The sequence below is a fragment of the Cygnus olor genome, chromosome 15 (assembly GCF_009769625.2).
Source record: "Cygnus olor isolate bCygOlo1 chromosome 15, bCygOlo1.pri.v2, whole genome shotgun sequence".
NCBI lineage: Eukaryota > Metazoa > Chordata > Aves > Anseriformes > Anatidae > Cygnus > Cygnus olor.
The window spans coordinates 15345046-15357352 of NC_049183.1; the positions used below are offsets into that span (position 1 = coordinate 15345046).

A 12307-nucleotide genomic window follows, 5' to 3' on the forward strand; every position below is an offset into this window, starting at 1 on the left:
TGAACTAGTCTCTTTCTACAAGCACAGGCTTCAAGCATTACTACCAATGGTTAATGTAAAAAAGATTTAATAATGGCTATTATTAATGGTTAAACCGTCCTTCTTCCCAGACAGGCATAGAGTGACCCATGCAACAATTATGCCCACAACTAACAGAAACATTACTTGAAAATCAGGAGTCAGATTTCTAAAGCTTTCAAGTGCTTCTGCATCAGAGGGATCTTTCCCAGGGGAAGGTCAACTTAAAATGTAATATTCCTTTACTGCAAAACACGTTGGGCTGGCCTTTCCCTATAATTTCTTACCGATTCTGTGGGGAAAACAAGTAGAGGGACCAGTCTTCGTGACTCTTGCACCACTCTGGTTTGTAGGGCTCGAGGACTTTACGAATCCGGTAGCAGTAACTCTGGATAGAAAAGAAGAAACACCTTTTCTTCCTCTTTTATTTTCCTGCCTCTTCAGCTTCCACAGTTTTTCAGTGAAAGGGGGCAGTACCTGGCATTTCATAGTCCCAGCATTTGGGACAGAGACAGAGCAGGCATGGTGGAGGGTTGTCAATATTTTTAGTGAAACAGGGAGAAAAGGAGTGGAAGAAAGGGGCTGTTTTTACAGTGAGAACACGACAAATCAAGACTTCTCGGAAGTTATCATTTTGAGATCCAAAGTTTTGTCAAAACCAAAAAGGCCTCAAACAGTCAAAAAGTTAAATAGTGTAGAGAACACTCTTTTTGGACTTTCAAGCCTTCAAGATACCAGTTAGCTCCTGCGAGCAAAGACATTAGCTAGCTTTTGTGACCTACAGCTAATTTTTGTAGACATCCTGACAAAGACAATCTCAGCCAGTCAAAAAAAAAACAGGCAAATGCCTGCACATCCCCTTGCAGTTTTACTTTGTTAGAGACCAATGCAATGTAACAGACCGCACCATTAGCTTGAAAGCCCTTTGGGAACCAGAGGCTCTTCCCTCAGGTTTAGATTCGTTTTGTTTATATCAGCCATTAGGCACAAACACATCTGAGCCTGAGCTGGACTTTTAATCCGCCTTCTTGGAGTGGAAAAGCCACTTAATGCATGAGCACCCCATTTCCCCTCAACTCACATCCTCCATGTCATCCTCATAGTCCATGGCCTCCTCCTTATGGCCATCGATGCGCAGGAAGAACTCGCTGGGGACGTGCACCATCTTGCCATTGCAGTCCTGGTACTCAGCAGGCAGAACTGCCATGGGGCTGATGCTGAGCGAGTGGCGCATGGTGGGCAACTGCAGCAGCTCGGGCAGGTCCAAGGAGCTGCGGTAATCCAGGGACTCTGCCCGGCGGTGCAGGGAGGGCCTGCTGACCGTGCTGGACTTGGCATCGTCAGAGTCGTCGTCTGTGCTGCCTTTGCCCTCCCCGGAGAGCAGGGACTCTCTTTCTCCCGACTGGTTCTTTTTCTTGAGGCTCGGGGCTCTGCCCAGGCTGTTCCAGCTTGAGCGTCGACTTCCCCAGTTGCTGCTGGTGCCCCAGTTGGCACAAGGGGAACTGCGGAGGCTGGACTGAGAGAGGAGAAAGACATTTGAGGGTTTGCTTGCAGGAGGAAGTCACAGAGTACGGCATTTTGCCCAGACTGGAAGACCCTTCTTGTTGCAAGGCATGTCTTCCCCTTCCAGCTTTCCTTACCGCTCCAATGTTACCATGCCAATGCCTTGAGATGGGAGCCAAGCACCCAGCTGAAGGCACTCTTTGAATTACACCCGTAGCACAGATACCAATCCTCTGTGCTACCTGATTTCCTATTGTCCTGTCAACATCAATTGTGCATAAAAACCAAACCCAAAGACACTAAGTGCCAAAGCAGCATTTTCTTTCCTCAGGTCCAAGTTGTTTCAGCACACAACTTCCCTGGCTTCCAAATGGGTGCTGGCACCTGAGTCACCCAAGTGTCTGTTGGAAACTGTGCCCAAATTCGCATTACTTTCTCTTCAATTTGCTGCACAAGGAGGTGGAATGAATGTCTTTCTCACAGCAAATTTCTGGCAATGATCAGTGTGTCAATGCACTTTGGTTGGCAGGTGGTTGCCACGATAACAGCACTTAAGGTCAGAGCAGAAAATCTAGAAGGAACACTCTTTTTCCCTCCATGGCTTCCTCCTAGCACAGAAACAAGGCAAACTGCCTTCCCCCTCCCCAGTGCTGGCCAGCTTTCCTCTGACTGCTTCATCTTCCTTTGGCTGGTGGCACTGACGTGCTCTCAGAGAAAGAATTCAAACCATGAACCACCCTCTCTAGCAACTCACAATCCCATGAAACCCCAAGGCAAATAACAGTCATCTCTATTTTCTTTTCAAAAGCATTACCTTGACTAAGCAGCTTACCAAAGAGGATAGTGGCTCTGTCTCTGTGTGAAGTACCTTCACGGTCCACTGCCTTGATTTGAACATGATATTGCAGTTACAGAGCAGAGGAATAGGATAGATAAGCAGCAGCAAAAATCCACTTTGTCTATTAAGTCTGCTCCCTCTGTTTTCACAGAGCTGCCCTCCTGCTCCCCTGTTGCAGGCAAAATGCAACCAGTTGCCAAAGCAGGCAGTTCCTGCCAGATCTCTGCTCCGCAAACTGTGCCTAGTGGCAATCAGTCTGCTCACACCTTGCTTCCTCTATTTCCCCTCCAGCAGGGCTGCCGTACCATAACTGGGGCTCAGCTGCTGGGGTGGTTGGGACAAATCCTTCATTTCCCATGACATACAGTGGATTCCAGCTACAACCCTAAAACACTGGGAGGGAAACCAGACTTCGTCCTGCTGCACAGGAACACCAGGAGCTCCATAGACTCACTGACCTTATCTGCGATGTTGTCACTGTCTTGCCACAGTATATCACGCCCATTCAGTTGTCCCTCTTGAATCTTTTCTCCTCCTGCCCTTCCATGTATTTTTGATCCCTATCACCTTCTCCATTTTCTAGCAGTGCATGCACAGTGAGGCACACATCAGCTAGCACTGCAGAGTTGTGGCAGTACCAGAAGCACCAGCAAACATCAAAAATCACTATGTATATACATATAAATGTATACACGTCACTTGTGCTGCTTGCAGGCACTTGAGAGAGATTCGTTAGCCATGAACACCTACCAAGGACTTCTGATCGTAGCTCATGGGATCTATTGAAGCATTACTCCCTCTCCTTGAGTCCACGAAAGTATGCACCGAATCCATGTGTGGGGAACACTTTGGCGTGGGCATTGGTGTGGCAGCTGTGCGCATGATGATAGGAGGTGGCATGCTTCCCCTGCCCTCCAGGTGCCCATTCGGTGTGACAGCAAGTGAGTACATCTTCATCTCTGGAGAGAAAACACATGGTGAATGCAAAGCTAGAGCTACAGAAACCACTCTTCAAAATAGACATTACTCCTTGGGTCTTCTAGGAACTCTGCCAAATGGAGATGAAATTTTGTGGGCAATATTAAGATTAACCCACCATTTTGAAAGGCATAAGGCAAATGTCACAAACTTTCAGGAGGCCTTCAGCCCTGCCTTCTTTTGCTCAGTGTTTCTGGGGATTAGGAGATTGGAGTTGCAGTTTTTTGGGTCTGGGAGAGAGTTTCCAAGGAAAGGACACTGAAGACTAGCTAAATTCACCCTATGAAGTTAATCTCTTCTCCTTGACATAATCTATGGGACAGAGATTTTTATGCAGTTCTGATGTGCTCTGAGTTCCTTCGTGTGGAAGGCACTAAGCAAACATCAGTCACTGTCTTTAGTCATCTGTTCAGAGGACAGGAAATGGAAATGCCTTCTAAACATCTCCATGCCTAAAAGAGTAAACCTTCTGTAACAGAGAAATCTCATGGTACAGCTCTGGGGCAACTGGAGGAAGCATCTATTTTACCTGCATGGCAAGTATGGACTGCAGCAACTGTCTTCAAACTGAAGACAAACCAGATGTAATGCCTGTAGCTCTACGGAGTGCAGTAACACCCAAAACCAAAAGCCTGGTTTCAAACACATAAATTAAGCTGAACTATCCCCAGTGTTACTGGGCTTAGTGGATTCTGGTTTAATAACTGCAGAATCACAGTCCTAGGGAGGGCGAAGGATGGGACCATCTGTGATCAGCAGGAAAGATGAAAGAGTCTGCAGTGAGAAATCCAAGTAAGCACATTACTCCTGCTATTTTTTCTCCACAGGCTGCTTTTGTAATGCAGCGTGCTTCTATTGTATCATCTGTTTAGTTGCTGGCTTGGGCACAGATATCTGATCTGCACCACAGAAGTCCCTGGGAACATTGCCACTCACTTCGAAGGGTGGAAGATCCAGCCCAAAATTTGCTAATCTGCAGTACACGTTCCTCTTGCCAGTGTATCTGTTTACAGACCAGTGGCAACGTAATAGAATTGTTAATGTCCGTACGCTCTTCAGTCACCGGTTGGCACCTAGGAGGCTTATGGAGACACACAGTTATTCACAGACATTGAGTGACAGCGAGCTCAGCCCTGTTTTCTATTCTTGTACTATCTGAGAAGGTGAAAATATCTCTTTCCCCTAGAACTCTCTTATTATCTGAAATTGTTCAGCAAATAGTTGGTGCAGAGGAAATTTAAGCTGTGGATTTTCTTGTCAACTATTTGCAATGGATATTCATCTCATCGTTTGGTGCTTGGGACTTGTTGCTTGATCTGCAGATCCAGCAGCTCCGTCACCTTCCTGTGATCTAGCTCTGTCTCATCTTCCTCAACAAATCACTTCTGCCCCTTCTTCAGCTGAATTCCATCTGCTCACCACAATCAATATAATTTCCTTAGCTGAAATGAACCCTAGTTTAGAAGCATTTAAAGTAATCCTAACAAAAGCCCAAGCTGAGAATAAAAATACAGAGGAACTAAGCTGGCTCTTGTTTACCATTGTGCCATTCACTCTGTTTAAATATCCGATCCCTTCCTTTCCCCTACCTAGCTGCAAACTCTACAGAGTGTAGAGCTTGTCGCCTACTATTCCACGTTTATAATGCAGTAGTACAATGTGGACTTATTTCCAATCAATCATCAGGCTCTCCTGTAACACAAATAAACTGCAACACTTCCATCAATCAAACCTCACCTAAGTGCATTTGTGTGAAACCAAAAGAACAGATGAGAACATGACTGATTTGAGAAGACGACTTTTTGAGAAGTCGTGTGAGAATATTGCTGTCAGCAAAACATTCTGTGGTAAGGATACAGAAGAAACGATGAGACATAACTAAAAATTACAAGATAGCTGAAATTAGAAAAACATCTGTTTAAAGGAAATATCAGTGCTCATTTAGCTTTCCCAACATATTTTGCGTAGTGACTCTGTTAACATAGCTATCAGATCAATTGTAAAGTGAAAGGGATTCTTCTACTTTCTCCTATAAATTTCCAGGAAAGGATGATTGCAGAGGTTGAGTTGTAGCACAACTCCAATTCATGAGAAAACACAGAACCAAAATCCTACCTGTTGCTCGAAGGTCTTTCAGCTTCTCAAAATCATCATCGAAGTTGGCAGATGTCTTGTCCTCATCTGTGTCTGACCTATTGGCATCCCCCTGCAGAGAGGAGAAAGGAAATTAATGGATCTGATTCATTTACACTTTAGCACAAAAGCCATTTGGATTATTTAGCAGCTCAGAGACACATTTGCTTCTCATGGTTAATTAGAGCATGGCCCAAGAACCAGGAGAGCAGAATGCAAAATTCCCTCTACATTGCCCTGGGGAATGACCCCAGGGAAGTTCTACTTGTTTAGTTTTGTTTTCAGGCTTAGACAGAAAGGATGATGTTGTGATTGCAACTACTGTTCCTGCAATGTCGTTGCACTTCCTTTCTTGTGCCCAGCCTCACCAAACACTGTGTCCCAAGGGAGAACATGAAAGTGCAGATGTAATCAGAAGTGTGACTAAGAAAAACAGCGTTGTGGGGTTCCATATCTACTCTCTCCATGATTCCAAATGGAAGCACCTAGGTTTTAATATCAAAGGATGCAAAACGATTTTTCTTCTTTATCACTTCTTTGTCATCACTGTAAATTTGACGGAGATGTGAAAACCCAGCCCTAATTTGCTTCCTTCTCACTGGCTGGTAATTGAGATTATATTGGGAAATCTCCTGGCAACGTTGAAGCTGGGGTAGAAGGGAATGAGGCCAGCTTGCCTGGAAGCACAGCATCATCCCAGGACAGACAACAACAGCCAACCGCCCAGCTAGACTGGCTTTCCTCCTGGAAGCTCAATTATGTTCCTCGTTCACAACTATCTGCCTCTGCTACCAAAAATGACCTAAATAATGTACAAGCCTGGGACAGAGGACCTATTGTCAGGTTCTCCTCTGCTGGTGAGTCTGCAGAGAGAAGGGATTCCCGCAGGCTATTGGCATGACCGGCTTGAGCCATCGAGACTGCAGAAAAGCTGTGCAAACTGGTAGCAAACGGCTGGATTAAAGCAGCTGGTCCTAGGAGAAGAAGCAGAGTTCCTTAACTGATGCCTGAACAAATCACCATGGTTTCTAGAGATACGGTGCTCAAATGTCAGCGAACTTAATTTCATCTGTGATGTATTGCTGCCTGGTGCAGCCAAACAAACAGGATGACTGAAAGGCTTAAGCTCCCTTATTCATCTTCTCTGTTTTGGAGCAGAAGCACTAGCACAGAGTAGCTGAAAGATTTGCATAATTTTGGAAGGTTTGTCTGCTTCTCCGGAGCAGCTCTGGGGTAGATTTCAAAATGACATGGGAACAATGTAAACACAAATATGCAATTATGGTCCTCTTTGAAGTCTGGCTGCTTGTTGTCCTAAGCACAAATGAGGAATAGTCTGTACTAAAAATGGTTCTGTGGCCATTTAAGCCTTTTCTTTTAGGGATAGGCCTGCCAAACTTGCTCCAGAGGCAGATTGGAACCTGAGATCCAGCTGAGACTGTGTACCATGATTCACAAGATAATTTTTCCTGTCCTTGCTGAAATACTGCTGATGGTTCAGAGCTTCAAGCAGCTCTAATATGCACCCTCTTAGCTGCGCAAGTCTCCCAGGAGTTGCTCTCCACCCAAGTGAAATAAGCACCTGAGCAAAGGGAGGAGTAGTGCACACCAGTGTCTGCTCTAACCACTAACAGAGTCACTTTGAAGGAGGGAAAAGTCAAAGAGGTCAAAACATGAATTTCTGCCATATTCCCAACATACCAACAGAACCAGAGATGGCAAAAGAAAACTTAGCTCCAACTTCTTCCTGGGCGTTCTCCAAGGAGATTGTAACAGTCCTTTGTTTACAACCAGAGCTAAGTTATGCATTTATAAGTGCAAGACTTGAACCAAGACCTCGTAGCTGAAATACAGCTCCGAGAAGGGTTTTCTGTGGCACAGCTGATACCTCACTATGAGACATCTGACAAGCCCATAGGCTTGATGTCAAAATATAAAATAAATGGTAGTGGAGAGCAAAATGTGCTCTGCAAATGTCATACCTGTGGTTGCTGGCCTTTTCTGAGGCAGCACCGAGCAAATAATACAAGCTTTGAAAAGTACTCCTTACACATATTTAAATCATGGTCCATAACAGCTCCGAAAGGAGCCATTAAGCCTAAGCAAGAAAGCGACAGCTAGCTCTGTAATCACGCACTCAGAGGATATTGCACGAGGCTGCCAATTTCTGGCTTCACAGAGGCACGTGATTCAGCCTGCAGGAGGGCAGGTAAGGAATGGGTCTGTGCCGCAGAAATGTACCTGCAAGCTGCCAGGTCGCTGGATGGAGAAAACTTTTTTCTGCCCTACAGCAGTCAATAACAAAGGATGAAAACTGTGCCCGGGGTCTGCATGTGTAACACAGCAGCAGGGCACTCTGCAAGAGTCCTCTGTGCCTAAATGCAGGATTGCTTGAGCTAAAAAAGAAGTCCCCATGCACTAAAGAGGCACCGCCAGACCTGCGAATGGGTGGTAAATAAGAGAACTCAGATCCCAATGTCTCCTCTTTGCTACGAGCACCAGTGGTACCGGCAACAAGAGGAGTAGGAGCAGTTTCCAGTCATTCAGGTCACACTCGATGGTTATCATCTGTTTGGGTTTCCCTGGCACATCCTCTTTTTCCACCCAGATTTGGTGGAATCAAAGGATATCTGACACACATCTGGCCACTGAAAAGCCTCCTCTCTGAACTGCCATATGGCCAACTGCATCATTTGCTTCCGCATTCAGTGGAGGAAAATCTACTACTGTAGCACAGACCTTATTCTGCTATGGCCTGTGCCGTTTACTAACAGGGCTGAGGTCAAGCACAACCACTCGGCATTCAGCTAACCAGTCTCCTAGAGGAAAAACCGTTCTGGTCAGGAAAGCAGCCACTACTACAGAGCCTGTAGGAATACTGGTAATTCCTTGAATTGGTCTTACTAAGTTAGGGGCTAAAATGTCCACCTCCATCTGCCACAGGCCGCACTAGCACAGGAATATGGCAAAGGGCTTAGAGTACCCAGAGCAGAGCAAGCAGATGCTGAGATTGGTGACACTGAGAAAAGTACATGAGTTTGGACATAAACAGCATCAGCTCAAGGCACTGCCACATGGAGTACAGCTTGAAGAAGGACCTCCCTGCTCTTTGTGGTGGGTCTTCAGGGCATGGGCCCCACTGGACAAGATATTGGGATGCCCTTAATGCAGTGCAGAGCCATTCATTTTGAAAGTGGAAAGCTGGACTACTCCTATCTTCTCTGTGTGGGCAGGTGGCACTCACTGCCCCCAGGATCCATGAAGCGGCCCCGAGCGACGTACAGGGTTGTTTTTTTCCAAACTTGGCCTTGACTCCTGTTGTTTCAATTAATTTTCCTCTACTAGTGCTGTGAGGAAGCTAGGAGGGATATTTTAATAATGAATCTATGCAGACATCCTTGAAGGACATAATGTGGCTGTGCTGGCTTGAGAGAAGGGAATTGTTGGTCCATGAATATTTCAATTATATTCCATGGTCTGTGATGGTTTGTCTAAGTGTGATACAAACATAGCAAATAAGAGCATGATGCCATTTCTGGGGAAAAAATGAAAAGTGAAAAAAAACAAAACAGTATAAAAATAAAGTGTTTCTCTTCTCCTCTTTCCCTTGGGAGCTAAGGCGGTGAAAACTGAAACCATTTTCTCATTTTGTTTCTCAGTCTCTGTGTCTCTGAAGCCAATCCAGCACTAAGCAAATTTTCCCCTTCTTGATGGTTGCAGAAATAAGAAGTATTAATTAAACAATTCCAAAGCGTGACATAAGCCTTTTTGATACCACTACTCCTAGCTTCAACTAAGACTGGATGATTTTTGCTAAGTCTCAAATTCATTTCCGTTTCCATTTGCACTGGGACTTTGAAAAAAGTCCTTTTTTTTTTTTTTTCCTGGATAATATGTATGTGCATATATATCAATGTATTTACAACCAAAATGGATCGTCCTTATTTAAAATAAATCTCCCCCAAATGGATCTGCTGTGATGTGAAAGGAAGACGGTGAAGAGCAGGATAAGGCAGGGGATGGTGGGTTTCAGCTACTCTTAGGATGCTGAAATTAGATCTGGAATGGACTGGAGGGAGAGGGAAACTTAGGGGCTGCAAGGGCCCCCACTTCACACCAGTCCTACAACATTTACACCAGTGTGGCCTGCTGCTCTGGACCATGTGGCACAGAATGGCCTTCACAGTTGCTGAGGTTCCTGCCTAGTTGAGATCAGGACATTGTATATCACTGTTGACTGAGAAATGAAATACATTTCTCTAATCCTTTCCATGTGAGATGAGATGCCTGCAGTTCGCCAAATTCCCTGCTCACTGACCTGTTACAGACATTAATTTCAGGTGTGGGCAAAAATCTCTTTAGCATTTATATGCCCTGTATCATCCTAAGTATCTCCAAATGTAATGTTTGTAACCTTGCAGTACAGCTTTTCTAACAGCTGTGCTACCAGGCTCAAATAGCACATAAGGGGCAGAGTCTCCAGGAAAGGCGTGGATTCAGCCAGCTCACTCCCTACCAGCTCCACATGACAAGTGTTGACCAGACACACGGTCTTTATGTGGTGGGCCCACCATAAAGAAACAAAACACAGGACATAAGTAAGATTTAGGCAAGCGAAATCCATCCTAAGTGATTTCCTCAAAGTCACACTACACACCCTGCAGCAGATCAATCCAAGTGTTGATCACCCACGTCTCAAAGAGTCCAGGGGACCTTATGTGCAAGGACAGAGCTTCACATGCCCAACCCAGCTCATCTGCACCCCCTTAAAGTCAAATTTAGGGCTGCCTGCATGGCTGGAGGTTTGCACTGCTGCAGACTGATCCGTACAATCTTACCTACACATCACAATTTTTTTCCCTCCCCCTGCTCAGATCTCTTACCTCTGCCTGGAAGCCTTCTACCAGAATGGCAACCAGAAGGTTGAAGAGCACGTAATTGCCAAAGGTCATCAGGGCCACGAAGTAGAGCGCTGCCCATGAGGATGTAGATGCCATCCCATTGTACAGGACCACGTTCCAGTCCTCTTGAGTGAGGATCTGCAGAGAGGTGAAGGGCAAGACTGATTACTCCACTCCTCTCACGCATGGCAGCTGCATTCAAATCCTCACTGACATACTCGTTTCTTCCTCTCCTTTTGACCTTTTCTAAACATAATCATTAGCAGGTCTCATGAGATAAGACATCAAAACATTCCTTTATTCCGAGCTTTGCACGAGAGCTCTCTCCTGGCCAAACCTCCCCTCTCTGCAGGAGGATCTAGTGCACTGTGGCCATAAAAATGACTAGTTCAGATCCTAGATATGGCAACGTAAAGGGTGTGCTGGTCGAAGTCCTATTATTTGGTATGAGGGTGGTATTGTCTCCTTTGATAACCATCAGTAGATAACAGACCTGAGGCCAGGGCTGTTGTCCCCTGTGGAGCTGCTCTTTATAAGGCATCTGGACCTGAAGGAAAGGGTAGGACACATGATATTTGACATGATAAATGCCATAGGGTGGCTTAAGAAACTCAGGGAAGCAAAACACTTTCCATTGGGTAAAAGTACTGACAAACTGGGGAAAAAAAAATACACATCTTCACAAAGCCTTGCTCTAAGGGACCTTCCTAAGGGATTTGCACTCCCCTAGCTTCACTGGAGCTCAAAAACCTAGGGGCCTATGAAAAACAGATGACAGATGCATGCTCCACATTAATTCAGGCTTACAACGAAAGTGGCTCCTGAAAACAAGGTAGCTTTGGGGATAGGAATGCAGTCGGCGGCACTGAGCCGTGTCTCTCATTAACCTTCATGGGATGCAGGGCTGAGCACTTGTGGTCTGTGCCAACTCTATTTCCCACGGGACTGTTAGAATAAATGCAGAAGTCTGTATTTACGTTGGAAAAAAAATACATGAACCTGTGAGACTAATGCTGATTTCTCCTTGCTTCTTTGTAAGGAGGAAAACTTTGCAAGAAGTTATATTCATCCCAGTGAAGACTCTGGATTGCTTTGTACCTCAGACAATACTGTGGTGAACACCTACTCTGCATTTAGAAACTTCCCTTAACATTGTTTACACCGTGCTCCATTTGGTGCACTTAGGCTGTAAGGACTGAGCTTTTAAACAGAAAAGTCTAATCTTTATATTTAGAATGTCCTGGAAATAGCAGCTTATTGTTCCATTATGGAATAGCCAGTAATTTAAAATATATAACAGACCTTGCCTGCAGAGGAAACGTAACTTTTTACATAAAGACTTTCCCAGCATATAGAGCCAGCAACTCCTGCTTTGATTTGTGAAACTATTTTGTCAATCCCAGTTAAATTAAATTGTTTGGAAGTGCATTTTTTGGGCAATAAAAGCAGGTAAGGAGATAGAGATATACAGAATAGGAACAGAGTGGACAGTAGACCATGGGTCTTGATCTTAACGACTATACGAAACGAAAATAAGAGTGAATTTCCAAGTCTTCCCAGACTTTACTTTAACTAACAACAGATAGGTATAGCGATGACTTTGAGTAGATTTCTCCATCAGAGTTTGTAGAGACCAGCTAACTCACAAACACAATCACTTTGCCCTAATAACTCTATGGCATGGTTTCAGTCCAAATTTGACACCTACTGGAATAGTTTTTTTTGAAAAGTGAAATAATTTGTCCAGGTGCTCTATGTTAAAGCTTCACGGAGGACTCAGAGCTTACCTGAAACACTGTCACAATGGCCCAAAGCAAGGAATCAAAATTCTTTCTATCTGGAACTGTGTCTCCCGTATCAGTTTTCAGGCTGAACTTGCATCCAAAAAGATGCATGCCAAGAATGCTAGAGTAGGAAAAAAGGGAGATGGAAGAAA

At 44.9% G+C, this 12307-nt stretch overlaps 1 protein-coding gene across 4 annotated transcripts in view; it reads right to left on the reverse strand.

The window, feature by feature from the left end:
• The window catches only part of CACNA1H (calcium voltage-gated channel subunit alpha1 H), a 227814-nt gene that overhangs the window by 41998 nt on the left and 173509 nt on the right, over positions 1–12307 (reverse strand). For all 4 annotated transcript variants that reach the window (XM_040574186.1, XM_040574187.1, XM_040574185.1 and 1 more), the window contains 6 exons: positions 12159–12276; positions 10354–10509; positions 5453–5543; positions 3110–3318; positions 1100–1534; positions 306–406 (listed from right to left, as the gene is read on the reverse strand). In XM_040574186.1, the coding sequence (XP_040430120.1) occupies positions 306–406; positions 1100–1534; positions 3110–3318; positions 5453–5543; positions 10354–10509; positions 12159–12276 (1110 nt within the window). The remainder of the gene's footprint in view (positions 1–305; positions 407–1099; positions 1535–3109; positions 3319–5452; positions 5544–10353; positions 10510–12158; positions 12277–12307) is intronic.